Source organism: Hippichthys cyanospilos, chromosome 12, assembly GCF_059441005.1.
Source record: "Hippichthys cyanospilos isolate Australia breed blue-spotted pipefish chromosome 12, RoL_Hcya_1.0, whole genome shotgun sequence".
NCBI lineage: Eukaryota > Metazoa > Chordata > Actinopteri > Syngnathiformes > Syngnathidae > Hippichthys > Hippichthys cyanospilos.
Genome location: NC_142380.1, coordinates 13,686,828 through 13,706,042, shown reverse-complemented (window position 1 = coordinate 13,706,042; position 19,215 = coordinate 13,686,828). Strand labels below are relative to the sequence as shown.

Here is a 19,215-nt window from a genome sequence, read left to right as displayed (position 1 = left end):
AGCCTTACATTCGTCCAAAACATTTAGCAAAATTAAATGCTTTTCAAAGGCTAGTGTATAGAAAGTGCATACAAATGGCAGCAACCTCGGCAACCTTGAAACTTGGGCGCAACCAGTATGAAGCAATAGGGAAAAAAAAAGGATGTAAGTGCACAAATCTAGTGCGCATGTAAACTTGACTAATGGTAGTCAGTAGAGGGAGCCAGTCAGCCAGAAGAAGCTACTGCACCTAGTAACGTCTCATCGCCCATGCTACACTTGATGTACTTTAATACCCTTTAATATCCTTTTAAAGGTTTTGCATGATAAGAGGCCCTTTTCAAGCTGGTGCTTGTTGGTCTTAAGTGTCTAGCAGATGAAACTGCTGGATTCCTCACAAGTGGTTGATGTCTCGCTAGCTGGTTTATTAACTCGTGTTCTAACACACGTGAACATCTAATAGATGACACAACGCAGAGCATAACATTGAATGCTGGATGATTTATTGGAGTGTAAACGTGCTCAAGCAAAGCAAATAATTTTGCATTAACATACACGATGCAAACTAATCAGGGGTTCCCAAACTTTTTCTTCCGAAAAAAAGTTTAAAATGTCGATCAGAAAATGCTAGTCTGACAGTTCAAGACTTCAGATAAGCATATATATATATATATATATATATATATATAATTTGGACACCCCTAAATCACAAAATCTGTACCTTTAGTAACGAAAATGGCACCTAGTAAGATGTTGACCAAACGAAATAAATAAATAAAGTTGACAGTGAATCCATAATTATTATCAAATACAAAATATTTGATGGCAGGCAGATTATATACACACTACAAATATTCTGCAGGGTGTTGCGACTTACTTGATTTTTTTTTTTCAGCTGCCACAAGTACAGCTTGCACACATTACTTTTTTTTGAAAGGACATTTCTTTACTGTGCTACAAGATGGAGACAAAATGCTACCACAGATGAGGATGGAATTTAAAGTGCAGGTTGTGTTGTATTATTTCCCCTCAAGGAGGAGTGTAGGAGGGAAATGGAATCAGCAGAAAAGTTCACGTTGACCACAGAGACAAGAATGAGACCAAGTTAGACCTGTTTGGTTTCTTGAGTTTTTGCCTGCCATCAGACGGCCGCAGAGCTGGTACCTGCCTGCCCAGACCCTTTGGCGAGCCTGTCTTCTTGGGTGGCGGCCTTGGCAGGGGAGGGGCTTGAGTGTCGTTGTCGCCTCATGAAGGGGAACACACTGAAGAAGTGGAGAGCAAAAGTGTTGGTCAGTGGACAAGGAAAGGCAACAAATTTAAGCAACCGTGCAAAGATGAATCCCAGTTTTCACCTTTTCTTTGTCTCTTGCGGAATGATAGCTCTGGCAAGCATGTTCTTGTAAAGGTCAGATTTAAGATATCTGGGATACGAATCCTATACACACGCGGACACACACACACACACACACACACACACACACACATAATACCAACAAGGACATCAGGTAGGCAAAATTAGTACAACAATGTTTTTTGGTTTTCTTTTTTCCAGATTGAGTTCTGAGTAAAAATATTTCAAGAGTCAAAACAATGACCCTCAGATTTCAATTCTTACCCACTGACCTTTAGTTATTTTACATTAGGGCTGTACGATTATGGCCAAAATAATAATCTCGCTTATTTTAGTCAATATTGAAATCACGATTCACAATTATTCATCACGTTTGGTCAAACATGTCTATGTAATGCCCTTTTTTTAGACAAGCAGTATATAAACAAGGCTTCAAGGCTTGATACTTACAAATAATACTAATAAACTAAAATAAATAAATAAATAAAGTAAATAATAATTAAAACAAATGGCACACAGGGCATCACAGCTAACTTACTTGCTGAGTGCAAACCAATGAAAAAAATGAAGTATACTTAGAACCATGCAAATTATTTACTTTGAAGCAAATTTTAATCAATTAGCAGTCAAAATATCATTTTCGTTCATTTCAAACTGAATTTATTCAGATTTTTCAAAATGGGTCTCAATTGACAGCTAGCACTGTATATATTAGGAATCAGGGAAGAAACTTAATGCAGTTTCACACTGGTAAATAACATATTAGGGTGAGAAAGCAGAAGCCTTTGTCATGCAAACATGTGCGAAACAATGCCACCTGGTGGTTGGATGACAAAATGCTTGATTTGACATACACTACAGTACATACAGTAGCCGGCTTTTTAAACGTTAATATCTCAGAGCATCAGCTTAATTAATCGTAGAAGGCAATATCGTAATCGCGATTAAAATTTGATTAATTGTGCAGCCCTATGCCACATATAAGACAAATTTGCATTTTTGGCTTAAATGTACTTTATATTTAGAAGACAAAATATTTTTTTCAATTCAGTTTTTTCAATTAAAAAAATTTTGGAAATGATTCACTTTAAAAATAAAATTAATAATTTACTACCCTCTAAATGAAGCACTGAAAAGCACAAAAAAAATATCTACTATCATGATTTTATTGAAACAGCCCCAACCTTCTTCATGAGGAAGTAGATGTGCATTTGGGCATCATCCATGACAAAACGATGAGGACGTTGTATGCCCTCTAAAGTCGTAGCCATGGTTTTACTGTCAATGTTCACCCAGCGTGCAGCTCCGGGTGCCAAGAAGTTTCTGTTTTTCAGGAGAGCCATTGTCACTAGGGGGCGCATTAAAATGTGTGAGGGTGTCAGTGTGTTACTTACTTGTAGACTTCTTCCACCTTTTCTGGGATCTTGGAACTTTCTCCATGTCTAATGTCCTCGCAGGCTTCCCAGAAACACAAATTCTCCGCTGGTGAGAGATACAAAACAAATGTTAGGTATGAATGAAGGTAACATAATAAAATACTGGATGCAGTGAACGTTTTCAAAATACACCAAAAAAGGAAATTCTCTCACCACTAAATTCCTTCTCCAGGTAAGTCATGAATTCCCGTCTCCCCATGGTGTCTATGAGAAGAGCCATGAAACTGAAACTCCAACGTTCCACGCGGAGACGTGTCGGGATGGGAACGCTACTCGCAGGAACATAACATCAAGTGTCAATGATCGACTTGAATTTCATTTAGCACAAAAAAGCCATTCATCCTCCAAATTCAACTTTTGAGAGTTTTTAACCATGTTAGAAGAACTAAAAACTCCCCAATGCGGCGTTTTCCTCCATTTTTGAATCTCTTGAGCATTTTTTCTCATTTCTGCATTTTTAGTACCTGTAAAACTGTAAAACGGTAGAGTCCTATCTTTGTTACATAACTAATTGACTACCGCTCAAGCAGGCGCCACATTCTCCGCACAGTCAGTGGTGCACATATATACACATATATATTAAATATATATATATATACATATATATATATATACAATCATGTATTAGCAGATTTTCACTACTCATGGGTCGACTTGTTACCGATTCACCGCCAATAGCAAGGGTTATCAATAAAAATCGTTAGTAAATATCTAAAAAACAAAAACAAAAAAAAAAACGCATTGTGTACTCATGCTATTTGTTAAATATTGATTGGGAACTGCTCAAGATGATGCACACAGTTGCCACTGTGCGTCCCATGTTTGTATTTGAATAAGCCCCCGACTGCATAGCCCACCTAAAACCGACAACAAAACCTCATACCAAGCAACAAGGAACGTGTTTAGTGTTCAGACTGTGTTGACTGCGTATATTCTCTCACATATCTGCGTTCATGGTCCAAAGCGCGGTGTCATCAGAGATCCACGGATTACTGGGAAGGCAGCCTTGCATAATGGGATCGTGGTTCTGGTACTGCTCACTGAATTTCAAAAAGCTGCTCACACACAGATGCGCACACACATTATTGTATTAGTGCTTCAGATCATAGGAGTTAATGGGCACTAATTCCAACTTGCCTCAGGAAGCATCCATTAGTAGCTCTTTGAGTGAGAGCACTAAGCCTTATGTGTATGTGTAGTTCTGAATGTGTACTGAAGGAGCAAAGTTCTGTCCATGAGATTTCACATTCATTTAAGCATGTGTGTATGTGAACATGGCTCACTCCGACGTCTGCTTGTGTCCCTCCATTAGCGCAATACACACCTTTCCAGGCAAATGGATGACTTGACGCGGTTTCGTCCCAGGGCCCTTCTGCAAGTTTCAATCTGTAACATACGCATGTGAAGCATGTGATTAAAAATAGTCCTTATTCAACATGCTTCATAAAGACTGGAAATAATACGATGTTTACCTCTCTTTTGTAGTAATCACTATTCTAGATCTACAAAATACAAGAAAAAGGATGAAAACATCAACTTCATAATTACAATCTGCTTGTGATACATAGTATATGTACTGTATTGAAAAATGTATTGATATTATTGACATATACTTAGTGATATTTATATTTATTGAAGTTTTGTAAATTAGTTCTAAGTCTCTGTTTTTCATATTTCGTTTTTTCCTTAATTGGAGAGTAGCCTAGTCGACATTTTATTGATGAAATTATTTACTCATAAAAAATGTTCATCAAAACAGACATTTGTTTTGGGATTTAGATTTTTAGATTTCTTTTTAGATTTTCTCAGACCCTGCAACTCCAAATAGTCCATTTTCAAAAGATTCCTGAAAGATTCCCAAAACATGTGCAACCATTACCATTGCATTATTAGAAAGAGCAAGCCATTTTCAACTACATCAAATTGTGACTTGTGGGAGTTTTTGGCCTGATGCAAGAGATATGTATTAATAGTTTATTCCCGTATTTAAAAAACAAAATTGTCATGCTGCGTTCAAAATTTCATAAACTAGCTGGGTGAACACTTACAGTGACACATCGGCAGCAAAGTTGAGGAAACAAAACAGCATTAAAAAAGATTAGCATTCCATTTCACAAATATAAATTCAAGATGCCTTTACTGACCACTGCGACTCGTAAATTGCAGTTACTTGGCCTTTCCAGACCCATGTCGAGCACATTATGCGCGCCGGGCTGAAAGAAAACAAAAAGCATCAGCACATTAATAGTGTGTGTGTGTGTGCGTGTGCTTGTCTTTAAGCGTGTGTGTTTGTGTGTGTTACGACAAAATGCGTGTGAGTGAGCACTTAGCCCGCTCTGAGCTTTCCACGCCACTGCCTCAGACTTTTTATTCCCAAGTTTCCTTTTCATTTTGCCCGTGCCCTCGTTTCTAATTCATAAAGGCAAGACAAGATGGGAGTCCCTCCTCCAAAGATTTGTCCTCAGCTTCCCCTACATTACAGGAACTCAGCATCACCCCTCCCCTTTCACAACCCCTCCTCATATTGTTTTTTCCATCTTTTCAATTCTCCTTTAAATATGATAGAAGGAGCAGAATGGGACATCTGAAGAGTCGTGATATATTGGACAACGACGTAATGTATATGATGATTTTCCTTTTTATGAGTTTTCTTTTTTTTCTGCACACGTTCTGATTTTCCTCTGTGTTCTTCCACAGCTGTCAGCTGAAGCTTTTACCAGATGGGTTGAATATTTCATGCAGGAGGCAGAATGCATTGAAGCTGAACATTACGGCCTACTCTGACTTTTCATATTAGGTTACGGTGCAGTTTTTAAAGATATGCATGAAAACATGTAAAATAGCATTTGTTTGGAAAAAGACTTGCACGTCTCTTAAATGTAATTGTAGGAACTGTATCAAGGCCCTTGAATCATAAAGTTGCACAAAACTACACTGTTCTAACTACGAACAAAGATGAGAAAATCTCAAGAAATTTGCTTCAGTCCCATCTGATTTAAAAAATATATATTTTTATATAAATAGATATCATAAAATAAATAAATATAATAAGTAATAAAATAAATATAATATAATATAAAAATATATCGTTTCCTTCTTCTATTTAATAATTGTGACGGCAAACCGCAAAAGTATAAAACAAAACAACGGGACTTAGATACATCACTGTCCTGGCTGCTCAGTATCAACTGGCCAAAACAAATTACGTCCACAAAGGTTAAAGAACAATAGAGCAGAAGTCTAATGAAACTGAATCTGTTTGCCAAGTGACTCACACTTGTAATGTTATGAATGTTCAAATATTTGTTGCCTCTATGACCAATACACATACCGTATTTTCCGCACTATAAGGCGCACCGGATTATCAGGCGCACCCTCAATTAATGACATATTCTAAAACGTTTTCCATATATAAGGCGCACCGGATTATAAGGCGCACCGGATTATAAGGCGCACCCTCAATTAATGACATATTCCCAAAAAATTTTTTTCCATATATAAGGCGCACCGGATTATAAGGCGCACCCTCAATTAATGACATATTTTAAAACTTTTTCAATCACAATATAGTCATACTCAAAGTAATAACAATAATAATAACTCTAAACTCTCTATAGCATAATAACTCAACGTCAATATGACTAACCTTGTTCAAATGTAAACACACAAAAGAAACAGGTAAAGCTTACTTCATCAGTTCATTCCCCATCTACAAATCCCAATCTCAATATTGCTCCATATATAAGGCACACCTGATTATAAGGCGCACCATAAGCTTTTTTTAAAAAAAATAGGCTTTTAGGTGTGCCTTATAGTGCGGAAAATACGGTACTTTGCTCAATTCAAAAATTCAATAAAGTACCGTGTATGTATACTTTATTTGATGCCTCTATGTTCAATACACATACTTTACTAATTGTCTTTAGTATATCCTTCATTTATTACTTGGTGATCATTGCAAATGCAGGATATTAGAGTTCCTTTACGACAGGGGTGGCCAAGTACGCTCCTCGTGTGCCACAATCCAGCCTATTTTCAATGTTTCCCCTCAACCAACGCACGTGATTTAGATCAGTGTCGTTATCAGACTCGTACAGACCTTGCGCTTGAGGGGGAAAATCTATAATGGGCCGGATTGTGGCTCTCGAGGACCGGGCTTGGCCACCCCTGCTTCACTGCATCTCAGATGACTGTGTAGGTGGACTTTATGGTGTAACCAAGCTCATAAAACTGGCAGCTTAGCCTGAGAGCAATAACGGCGCTGCTGCACGATGGTAGTAATATTGGTCTTTTGTGACGACAACAGTGCTAATTGAGGTGACATACCGCAATCTTAAGGATCGCAACATGACAGTAGTTCAGTATATTATGTGGCTTGCAGTACTAGTGTGCAATAAGATGAAGGGGGATATTAATGGAAATGGTGAGGGAATATGATGGCAAAGGTCCAATTACAAATGAGATACATCAGAACCACAGTGTGCGGACCTCTCCGCACGTGGCTTGGACAAACAATATTGTGCTGTTGCCGTTTTCAGTTTCAGTCGGTGAGGCCAAAACAGAGCAAGAAGTACATATTGCGGTTAATCATAATACACATTATGAAGAGATCTTTATGTAATAATGTTAAAAAAAAATCAACATTTGTTTAATATTTGTACATGGGCACTTTTATATAATAAAATCATATCTTAAGAAAGGGTTGCCCAAATGTTTTTGTCCTATGATTTATTGATCCATGAGCCAACTTCCCATGATTTTCTTTTTTGGGGGTGGCGGTGTCAAATCCATGCAAGATATCTTTACAAAGGATTAATTAATGTAGCATGACCCAACTACTATAACTGAGTTGTTTTGTTTTAATATTTGAGTATATCAGAAGAGCAAAGTAAACGTCTCAGGAGTAAGCATGGCAGAGGCGCTCACACTTGCCATAACATCACCATGCAACCGTCCACCGAATCACGCCCACAAGCTCTCACATAATAAATGCACTGGCATAAAAAAAAAATGAATGAAGAAAATGTATTCTTAATCCTAGTCATAACAGAAACGCTTTGGATCAAATTTATAGTATACTGTATAAAATCTCTTAATGCCTGCAGTTAAATTTGAGTCCCGTTGTTTGTGCCTGTATTTTTTCTTTTGCCTATTCATTAATAACTAACTTGAATACGTTTTCATGATCTGTTCCACTGAGGATGTTGGCAGTTTTAGCAGAGGTGGGCACCATTTTGAAAAGATAAGGCATCAACATAAAGAAAAAGTTGGTCCAAAAACGACACATTCATAATCCATAACGTACTTTAGCACTGGCATATAACATGTTCAAGCATAAGATTCAGTGGCATAGCATACAAGATGGTTCAGTCAATGAGCAAGAACATACCGGCGGTCTGTTGATGAGCCAGTAAGCTTGCTCCTGACACTCCAAAACGATGCGGTCAGCCTTCCGCCTCTGTTTGGATGCTCTTACACAACAAATACACCGTGACGTTCCGAGTGTGCATACAAGTGTCAACGTGCTAGGATAGCATGTGTGTACCTCAGTTGCTCTCGGGCTTGCATCACCACAAAGTCCCAAGTGTGGTTGATCCTCTTGTGCAACAGACTGTAACGCTCCTGAAATTAATAATTGTTGACTGTCTGACCTTTTTTTTTAAAAAAAAAAAAAAACAACTGTATTTTTTTTCTACAAAGCAAGGTTTATGTCTTACTTTTTCATATTCCATCAGCTCCCCTTGCTTTCTTATGTTCTTTTTAGCCAAGTAGATTGCTGATGGGAAACATGATATAAAATAATAAATCAGGACCATACATACCCCATCAAATAAATATTTGTGTAAAATTTGGAGCTTAACAAAAAGCATTTCTTGAAAAAATGCCAAAGTCAAAGCAACACTTTTAGTCTTACCATAGTCCAGCTCGGAGGCAGGCCACCGAGTGCTGGTCCAGAAGTAAGGAGTCTGAAAAGGACAAGTTTTTAAGTCAGTTCTGACTGGAGATAAGACTCGTCCTAATGAATCCATGTCACTGCAGGCCAGGATTTGAACGCAAAATCTACCTGGAAGCGGTACGCCGATTCATCAGGACGCAGCACAAGCGATCGGGGCTCCTTGAGAGGGTAAATGTAGCCAAACCTCAGCAGCATGCCTCCAAGATGCAAAGCCTCTGCAGGAGTCAACAACTTGATGCATCAATACTTTGCGTCATTTTTAACACTGACCCACAATTTTTAAATATATATTATATATTTTATACATTAGCTAAAACATTGTGTTTATTACAGTGATTGTAGATTGGCTCAAATGCATCACACTGAATAATGCTTGTAATATACTGTACAGTACTTATCCTCTCACATTGCGACCAAAAATATCACCTTACAAAATGAGTACTTTTCAATTCTACGTTTTTGCAATTTATAATCAAAACAATAAACTTAGTTGACAGTTTTAATCAAATCGGAAGGACTAGAGGCAGGCAAACGTAATCAGTCACAGCCTCTGCTTAATTATTTTTGCAACTTTAATAATAGGAATGCATTCATCAATTTTCTATTGGGCTTGCACTAATTAGAATTGCAGGTAAGCTGGAGCCTGTCCCATATGATTTGGGCAAGTCAGTCGACAGTCAATTACAGGGCAGAAACGTGTAAACAACACTTAACGCAACCGCAAATTTAGAGTCCTCAGTTAACCCTCAACTGTCTGATTAAAATACGAAACAGAGAGTTTCTAGCTTTGCTAGTCCACGACTATGCATAGGACCAAGAAAGGAATACTGGACACAATCACAAAAGGAGGACCAGGAATGGGGCGCCCACTAGATCATGTAAATCATGAAATTTAGGTTTTTCTCATAGCAGAATAGTGCCTTTGTGGTTGCCCAGATATGTTAATAACAACTTAATTTTGACCTTTAAAGAACGTTATGCTCAAACCATGACTAGCAATTATTTAGCAAAAGTTCTGAATGTTAAGTTTTCTGATATGAAGTCTCTCAGCATTATTGTCAGATGATTTGCACATGATTTGACAAATTGTACCTCTAGTTTCTGGTAGAGGGCTCTTATGATTGTGAAGTCAAATCCGTTTTAAATATGATTGTCACATATTTTCCAAGTTTTGAGGTCAGAGCCTTGTAAAAAGTGTTCCAATGAAAGATTGGCAAAATTTTCCCCAAAACCTTTTTTAAAGTTTAAGACAACTTGCAAATTCAATATTTTAGTCAGACACTTGAAATCATAATTAGCATTAGCAAACAGTAGACTCAACGGTGATCTGACTGGTTTATTCATGCTCAGTCGCCAATTTATGCAGGATTGATGATTAAATAGACATATTTCCCCAATATTGTGATCGGGTCAGTGATTATTTATCGATTAGTTTCAAACTTATTGATTGGCGATCGTGCCCTGCCTAAAAATCCTGATCATGTGAAGTCGACTCTACAAAGTGTAGTTTAATCAGTCCTAGATGTGCACCACTTTTTTTTTTTTTCGTCCAACCTCTAATTGAGTTGAAGTTCTATAAAGTCTCCCAGGGGTAAAAAAATCTCCACAAGGGATCTTAATCAAGTCAAGTCACCAGGTGAATAATCAAACTTGTGCCCTCTGGAGGGCGCATTCCTGTTTACTGGAAACCGCAACGCCCGCCACAACACACAAATGTGATTGTTCCTACTCAAGAGAGGAAGAGGAATACATCCAGGCAACATACAATATCATAAAACACTTTATTTGTCTAGCTACGTCTTAAAGAGACACTTAGTTTATTTAGCCATTTTTAGCAGTTAAAGTTTTTTTTTGTCCATAGTTGTGTTGACAATTTTTTTTTATGTACAAAAAATATTTTTAGAAATACTCACTGGCTGTCAACTGAAAATGACTTCACAGATGCTCAAGGGTCAGGTAACGACCAATCACAGCTCAGATAAACGTCACATGACCAATCCAGTAAAGATGCTAGCTGTAATTGGATATTACCTGAGCCTTGAGCACATGTGAAGTCATTTTCAGTCAAGAGCAAATGGGTCAAATGTGTTTTTAAAGCTAGTAATTGTACATTAAAATAATATAGTTCGTCAAATCAATTATACGAAAATATTACAGGGGTACTCAACCTATTTACCCATTTTCAGAATTAAAATGTATTATAATGCATAAAATTAACACTGAGCGCACTTGACATGAAAAGATGTTAATACGAACACTAACAAGGAGTGCCGTTTATGTCGATGTTTTTTCTTCGATAATATTTCTTTGAAATATTACTGGGATTAAAAAATTATTATGATAACTAAATATTTAAAGACTACTAAACTTTTTTAGCAATTTTAGGCAGTAAAAAGTTAATATTTTGTCTCATCCACAAACAAAGTCATTTTTCACTTAAAAATAACTTTAAAACACATTTTTCACTCGTTCTCAACTGAAAATAACAACACTCATGCTCAAGGCTCGGATAACAACCAATCACGGCTCTCCTGTTTTCTGGGTTTGGGCATGTGATGTTTCGAAGGTGAACAATGATTAGTTGTCATCTGTGCTATGAGAACACATGTGATAACTTTTCCAGCAAGTAAATAAATGTGTTTTAATTGCACATAAAAAATAGTTACCAAACTAATAATTAACTTTTTATTGCTGGAAATTACTTAATTCGGTTAGAATTATTTTAACTAAATGAGATTCGTAACAGAGTTGGTTTACATGAAGATAACACCAATGCATTTTTAAACTTTAGACATTGGACATGAAACAAAAACAGTGAATAGGTGAGTTTTTTTTACTTGAGTACAGTATAGGTTTTTGCAAAGAATCTGTAAATTGGTGGATTATAAATCCCTAACGGTGACTATATGGGATCAATATAATGAGCGTCTCACCTTCTTCGCAAATGTTGTATTTGTGGATGAGCCACTCGATGATGTCATGGCCTGCAAAGTGGGGATAAGAGAACACACTTCATAACTTGCTCTTTGCAAAGCACACTATTCTCCCAAATTCATGGTTGCATTATGCATGAGCGCTGGGACAAACATGCTGCAGCAGGCCGTTCTAAGCACACGCACACACACACATACACACACCTGTCATGGCGTGGGGGATGACTGTTATAAGGAGTCTCTGGTTTCTCATCTTCACTCCCATGTCCGGGTCTTGCATTGCCACAATCACTTTCTCCATCTGGAAGTTAACAAACACAAACACACATAAATGGAAGTTCAACATACCATGCGGAACATAAAACACAGAGGGATACACAGGTGGAATATTCCATTCCTTTATGACTTGTTTTCATGAGAGCAGGTGTTTAATTATACTGAAGTCAAACCGGGTTACATTCAGTTTCATCCCAAGGGGTCATGTTGGCAATTAGCTAAATTTTTAAAATAGCAGAGACATGGCCAATCTCCACATTGTCCAGCCTTCAAGGTTCCTTATGACAACGTTATAGAATATGTACTCCTTTCCATCGACCACTATCATGGTTGATGTCTACAGCAAATTTACTAGCAGCATATATTAAGGATCACTGCAGAGTTTCCACAACAAAACCTAAACAGGACAATTCATCTTGTCTGTCTGATTCCCATCCATTAAGTGAACTTTATGCCATCTGGTGACCTCCTCAGACCTCAATGGGCTTAAATCATCAGATTGAAATGCTCACTCTGAGCAAAAGCTCAATTTCAAGTTGAACTTACTCATATAACACACAAGTTATATTTCAATGATGACTTTTACTGCTGTGGTTTTAGTGTAAACATGATAAATGCTGCATTTATTCGCATCTGTTTTCTACAAAAGTCATTGACGATCAATTTTTAAATAAACAGAAATAAACGATTACTTCCAAGGAAATTGTCATTTTTGATTTCTATTTCTATAGCAATCTCATTCAATTCGATTAATACATATTATGCAAGTAAGACTATAATTAAAACGATTCTAATCATGTACAATTTCTAAAGCTTAAAGGTGTTAATGGTATGTAAAATCTAAGAATACAATCACCAAACACTATGTGTCACACAATATAAAATTTGGGAAAAAAAATCATATCTGCTAAGTTGCTTCAATTTATTTTTAACAGTGAATTACATGGATTCAGAGTTATAGCAAATAATTTAACTGATTTAACCCAACTCACAAGGTATGAGTTTGTGTATTGTTGTATTCCGCATTTTTACCGTCATGCATCTGAATTACTGCGATCTGATTTTACTGGGTGACAAATATTTTAAGCCCGGGACGTCAGAGAACTCTTGAATACGTTTCAGGGCAACTAACGGTGAACAAATCTGTTTTGAACGCCAAGCATTAGTACCTTTCGAAAGCATGCCATTTGTTCTCGGTGCCAGCCTCCTCTAGCCAAGGTGTTGATGGTCATCTTGTGAGCTTCTTGGGGTGGCTCTTCTCAGTCGGTGGGACAGCATCAAGTGCGAGAGAGTGAACTGAAGGCGTCGAGAACGCGCAGAACAGCGGGCACGATTTTCGAGTTTCCATCACGCGCATCCCAGTGGCGATAAAAGCGGATTAGAAAATGCCCGCAAAGTGATTTGTGTGGATAAACTGTTCGATCTTCGATACAAGAGTGGAAATGCAACTGTGCGTGTTTATACACAGTTGACGTTATTAAAACAATTCACGCAAAACAAACATTTTTGGGTATTCCTTTGAATAATAATATTACATATAAAATAAAGTTTTTTTCTAAATTATATCCTTACTATTTATTCTAAATAATAACTTGTACCGTATGCAAAGGCAGTGAAACGACATACGATTAGAGATGTGTTACTTTATATGTAGAATTTACTTTAGCAATTTCCATATATTGTAAGTGTTGCTTATTTTTTTAATTACTGAGGCAAATTAATATTAAAAAATAAACTCAATTTATTAATTTTTCTGTACCGTGCAATTCAATTAGAATGCGGCACTTTTTTCCCTTAGAAGCTTCCGTAGTAGCAAGCAGGAAGTTACCCCAGCGACGTTTCGAGGCTATTCACTCTTCAAATCATCATTATTTAAATTAACAATTTCTGCGAATTTCGCCCAAGGTAAAAGCTTACTCTAATTCACGTGTTATTAGCTTTACTACTACAGAAATAATTGACGTGCAGGTTGCGTTTGTGTAATGAAAAATGTTGACGTTAGCTTGACTTGCTAACATTAGCCGAAGCAGGATAACTCAGTGGTACATAAAGTGATCATGCTTTAAAAAACTTTCAAAAAAGTGAACTTAAATATGTCGACATATTTATTTCTCATATTTAGAAGAATGTACTCTACTATCCTGTGTACAGTACCGAGAGATATTATTTCTATTCATCATCAATATCACAGTGTACTATGTACAAGTATTCACATCCAACTAGAAATTTCCACACCGACCATAGTATCATTTTCAAACATAAGCACAGTTTGATCATAATATTCTTCAATCTACTACCCACAATCGTGTGTGTGTAAAGTAGTAGTCAGACTGGTTCTGTTTACTAAAACGTGGAGTTAAATTTCAATTTGTGGTCCATCTGGTAGCGATGGGGGACATACGTCAGTCCTTGTTGCCTCGTGATGTGCTGAGTGCCGCCAAAGAGCTGCTTTACCACTTGGACATCTACATCAGTAACCTGGTGCAATCAGGTAGACAGCCTCCTCAAGTGGACACAAAGACCCTGGAACTGGTTGAGGAATTCATTCTACATGCACCTAATGACAGAAGCGCAGTGCCCAGGGTAAGACATGATGCGTCAATAATATACACCATTTTGATTTAATATGGCTGATAAACATGTATACATTTTTATTTTTTTTTCAGAGAATGAGTGCACTTCAGGAGCTTCAGCTTCTGGAGATAATGTGCAGCTGTTTCCAGGAGCAGAGCCGTGATGCTGTTCGTCAGCTCATGTTCTCAGCCCTCTTCGGCCTCCAAGGGAACCAGGCAGATGACAGCCGCATGGGACTGCTGGGCAAGCTGGTTTCCATGGCAGTGGCTGTAGGCAGAGTCCCTATCTTAGAATGTGCTGCCACCTGGCTGCAGGTGAGCATTTTACTACTAAAACACACACTTGCTTTATGCTTGTTGTACAGAAGAGCTGATGTAATCAAATCTGCTTAATTTCTACAGCCGCTTTCAGTTTTTTTGTTTGTTTTTTTTTCAGAGGGGGTGGAACTAGGGGGATAGTCCTTTGATTCATTTTTAGCGTGTGAAAAGCATATTCTTTGACTTTTGGTGTGAAGGTCGATTAAAATGTCAAAAATTAGACTTCATGCCCTCATTGAACTTTTTATTGTACGTTAGATGGAATAGCACGCTCTTTTGTGGTACATCACATCAACTGTAGGATGTAGTCAGAATAAATGTAATTTGTTACCATGCATTTTTGTTTGTGTTAACAGATTGTCAGCAGAAAATAATTTTCTGAGAAACAACAAAAGTTCTTATTCAAAGTACAATAATTCACAATATGATTTGTATTTATTTATTTTTCTTAATGCTGCATCTCTGTCTGTTTTTCATGTTGTTTCTCCCAGAGGACCCACCGTGTGTACTGTGTGCGCCTGGCACAGGTGCTGGTGGATGACTACTGCAGCATGATGCCAGGTTCAGTGCCTACCTTACAGAACATCCACAGTGCCAGTCCACGCTTCTGCTGCCAGTTCATCACTGCTGTTACCACACTCTACGACTTCACATCAGGTGAAGTCCAGATTTGGACATGGCAAAATTCTAAACATGTAGAAATGGCATACTGTGTTTTCTAATATTGTAGCAATTTTTTTCTTCCCCAAAAAAACAAACAAACATCTCTAATGAGTACTTGACATCTTGTATTAGAGTTTGAAATGATACACACAATGGTACCTTAACTAAAATTAACTAAATTAAATTGTAAATAAATTAAGTGTTTATAGGTTAATAGCGTCACTTGCTTCCAAGATTAATTAAGCTGATCCTCGGTGATGTAAATATTTAAAAAGTCGACCACGATACCTTACATGTCAAATCAAGCACTTTGTCATCCTACCACGAGGGGGCATTATTTCCCACATTTGCATGACAAAAGCTTCTGCTTTTCTCATCCTTATAAATTATATACCAGCGTGAAGTGGCGTTGCGTTTCTCTCCTAATTCTTAATATGTACAATCCTAGCTGTTAATTGGAAAAAAATGGAATAAACATGGTTTGAAATGACAGAAAACTACATTTTGACTGCTAATGGATTAAAATTTGCTTAAAATTAAACAATGTGCTTGGTTCAAAGTAGGCTTCACTTTTTTTCATTGGTTTGCAATCAGCAAGTAAGTTAATTATTTACTTTATTTATTTATTTCAGTTTATTATTATTATATGTAAGTATCATGCCTTGAAGCCTTGTTTATATACTGCTTGTTTAAAAAAAGCAAAAGATAAGACACGTTTGACCTAACATGATTAAAAATCGTGATTTCAATATTGACCCAAATAATGGTGATTATTATTTTGGCCATAATCATGCAGCCCTACCTTAAAGCAAGTATTTGTATTGACTATCAAAGTCTGAAATCATTTTTTATTTTAAAAGATTACTTTAAAATCTATCATCCTTTATTATGTTTTACCTCGTGTATCAAGATACGATAGATCCACACCACTGTTATTGAAATTCAAGATTCTTCTTTCAATTAAGCCATTCCATTTGACACATTTTTTTGTCCTTCAGGGGACCTAATCCCTCCTTTCGAGCTCCTACAAATGATTGTGTCATGGATCCAAGATGACCCTCACCTCGTCCTAGTCACCTTCCTGAATACGCCCCTGTCTGGCAGTCAACCAGTCAGCTCACTAGATGTCACACCTCTTGGAGGGCTGGTGCGGTGGTGTGTCAAAGCCCCGCTGGGGTACAAGCTGGACAAGAAGCAGCCGTCCATCCACAGCAGCTCAGAGAGTGAGCAGGAAGTGGCAGGGCTTTTCTCGGCACTCCATTTGAGTGTCCTACAAGTCAGTGTCCTCTTTTTTTATTGTGTGCACATACATGAAATAAACACTTTTGAACTAAACATAACCCATCCATCATGGATGCCTTTTTTCCTTTTTAAGGTCTTCATGCTGCTGCCAAACATACTCAACGAAAAAGGCATTTTCGGTCGCCTGGCGCTCCTCCAAATGGACTCCTTGGCCTCGCTGACCTCCGACCTTTCCCGCCAATTGGACCAGGCCGACAAACACACGCACACGTCAGCCTCTGACATACATGAGCTAACGCAGCTGGCTCTGGACAGGCTGGCTCAAGCCCTGCAGGTTGCCATGGCTAACGGAGCCTTGCTCTGCTCGAGAGGTGCGTGTGTTCCATCGCCCACACTTAAGGCATGAAAATAGATTGCAACATCATGTGACCTAAAGAAACACAGACAAACGTTGTTTTCTTCCGCTAAAACTTCCCCATAGAATGCAGCTTTGCTTCAATTCAATAGAATAATAATTATAATTTATCTATGTAAACTTGTCATGTCATGTTTTGTTCTCACAGAGGACCTGAGAGCCATCTGTTCACGCCTGCCTCACAACAAGTAAGAAACCAGCTGCTTCTCTATGCCTAATTTCTTTTGCAATTTCTTATTTATGAAATCTCTACATGTTCATGACAGTCACACCTCATCAACAATGCCCTCATGGGGATGACAAAAATTGTACTGCAAGTGCACGGAGCACATGAAATTTAAATAGGGTTGGAGTCTGGATGCAGTGGGTCCTTTGGTGTCTCTGGATTTTGAGTTATTTTTTTCTGCTAATAAATAAATACATTGGTAATTTTGTTACATATTAACGCAAACATTTTAAATGCTGTTGTGTAGCATTGTTAAGCTTGTCATTGAATACAAGTACCTGTACCTGCGATTATTCAGTAGCTAGTGTTCAAATTTAATGACCAGTACCATTTTTGATGTTACTTTTTTTTTTTTACTTTTTTTTTTCTTTTCTATCGTATTTACTACCATTTTCTCTCTGATTCAACACACACTGTTTTCATATCACTGCACATAAAGTGAGGCTGACAAAATACTGGTCAACCAATATCAGTGTCAGTCCTTTAATGTTACCCACTTAGGGAATATACTGTAGCTCAAGCCGGCTAACTCAAAAAACATTTATTTTTTTTATGTTTATACTTGTGTTCGTACCTGTGTCATTATAAAAGTAATCATATACGTGTACAAAAGTGGTCCTGTCACAGGTTCAGAGAATGTGACATAAATAGCAAATTTTCTGTACCACAGCAACTTGATCACATTCATAATTTCTACAATAATAGCAGACTTGCTGATACAGATGAGCGTATTTGGCAATATCTTGTGTAAAGACATTTTCTCATCACAAATTGCCATTTACCCATCACATATTTTTTTTTAAAAAGACATCATGAATCTTTTCTGTCACTCAGAATTTTGTCTGAACAGCAATTTGTAACACTGTATAACTGTGCAACAGCGTAAAGCTACATCAGTTCTTCAATATAACACATACAGGTGAATATGTGCACATGCTGTATCTTTTTCAGTGTTCACTCACTTGTGTGTTTGCTTTGACAGTTTACTCCAGCTGGTGTTGTCAGGCCCAGTGATGTACTACAACAACATCCACACGCCCCCTCTGGCCTTCAGTCCACACACTTCCCACTCTCCCATCCCCTCCCACCCCATCCATCCAGCACACGCCCCCCACACGCCGCTGGCCTCGCATCCTTCACCCCATCCCACCTCCCATTCCCAGTACCCACCACAACCCTTCATGACTGGGATTCCATTTCCATTCCGACCGAGTCACTGAAAATGGAAAAAAGCTCCTCTTTAGTGAGTTAAACTCATTCTTGTATATGTGTGTGTGTGTGTGTGTTTGCGTGCATGAAACGTGTGCTTGCGTGTATGAGAAAGTGACTGTACAGTGTTTTAATGTATTATAATGTTAATAAGCACAGTGACTTCTGAAAGTCTGTGTGAATGACTTTTGGCCAATAAATATTTTTTTACTACTTCCTTTAATTTTTTTACTACTCCCTTTACTCCATTTTAGTTTTTGTGCTCTACTCCAACCTTTAGAGGTCACTGTTTTATTTCTAGCTAGAAAGCTGCATCTTGTTCAGCAGACATTGGAAAGACAGGCACATAGCAACTGCATCAGGTATGACACCCAACAGTATTGTGAGAGGTAAATCAATAACTTTAAACAAAGGTTTTACATTAGTAGTAAGTACTCAGTGTTGATTTTCACTCAAGTACATATTTGACAATTCTGTAACAGAACGTCATTCCATATAAGGAGAGAATATTAGTAATAGACTATAAAAGTATTGTTTGGGCTTTTAACATGTTTGTGCAAATAGACAAAATGTGTTGTTAGTGTAGGTTTTCAAGATGAAATGGCCTGTCTTCAACCAACAAAGTCACAAATATATAT

General features: G+C 37.6%; 2 protein-coding genes across 2 annotated transcripts; one reads left to right on the top strand and one right to left on the bottom strand.

Moving 5' to 3' along the window:
* Positions 1–460: 460 nt before the first annotated feature.
* rgs11 (regulator of G protein signaling 11) lies at positions 461–13,267 on the bottom strand. Its single transcript, XM_088428888.1, has 17 exons — positions 13,101–13,267; positions 11,860–11,956; positions 11,656–11,706; positions 8,831–8,937; positions 8,681–8,732; positions 8,484–8,542; positions 8,312–8,388; positions 8,156–8,237; positions 4,911–4,979; positions 4,239–4,262; positions 4,091–4,152; positions 3,708–3,821; positions 2,920–3,035; positions 2,725–2,812; positions 2,515–2,653; positions 1,332–1,414; positions 461–1,241 (listed from the first exon to the last, which is right to left on the bottom strand). Exons 1-17 carry the CDS (start codon positions 13,161–13,163, stop codon positions 1,121–1,123), a joined length of 1,404 nt encoding a protein of 467 aa, XP_088285014.1. The 5' UTR covers positions 13,164–13,267; the 3' UTR covers positions 461–1,120.
* A 476-nt stretch (positions 13,268–13,743) lies between these two features.
* ints15 (integrator complex subunit 15) lies at positions 13,744–18,999 on the top strand. Its single transcript, XM_088429775.1, has 8 exons — positions 13,744–13,836; positions 14,318–14,514; positions 14,598–14,819; positions 15,314–15,479; positions 16,484–16,761; positions 16,861–17,098; positions 17,291–17,330; positions 18,351–18,999. Exons 2-8 carry the CDS (start codon positions 14,320–14,322, stop codon positions 18,586–18,588), a joined length of 1,377 nt encoding a protein of 458 aa, XP_088285901.1. The 5' UTR covers positions 13,744–13,836; positions 14,318–14,319; the 3' UTR covers positions 18,589–18,999.
* Positions 19,000–19,215: the final 216 nt, after the last annotated feature.

Bases quoted from the DNA above. Each gene is read 5' to 3' on its own strand.
- rgs11 (XM_088428888.1), bottom strand. From the start codon at position 13,163: ATGACCATCAACACCTTGGCTAGAGGAGGCTGGCACCGAGAACAAATG. The intron at 8,238-8,311 runs GTACACACATGC...TTGTTGTGTAAG, and splicing joins CAAGCCCGAGAGCAACTGAG to AGCATCCAAACAGAGGCGGA. The intron at 1,415-2,514 runs GTTGGGGCTGTT...GCGTGTGTATAG, and splicing joins TCTACTTCCTCATGAAGAAG to GATTCGTATCCCAGATATCT.
- ints15 (XM_088429775.1), top strand. From the start codon at position 14,320: ATGGGGGACATACGTCAGTCCTTGTTGCCTCGTGATGTGCTGAGTGCC. The intron at 14,820-15,313 runs GTGAGCATTTTA...TGTTTCTCCCAG, and splicing joins GTGCTGCCACCTGGCTGCAG to AGGACCCACCGTGTGTACTG. The intron at 15,480-16,483 runs GTGAAGTCCAGA...TTTGTCCTTCAG, and splicing joins ACTCTACGACTTCACATCAG to GGGACCTAATCCCTCCTTTC.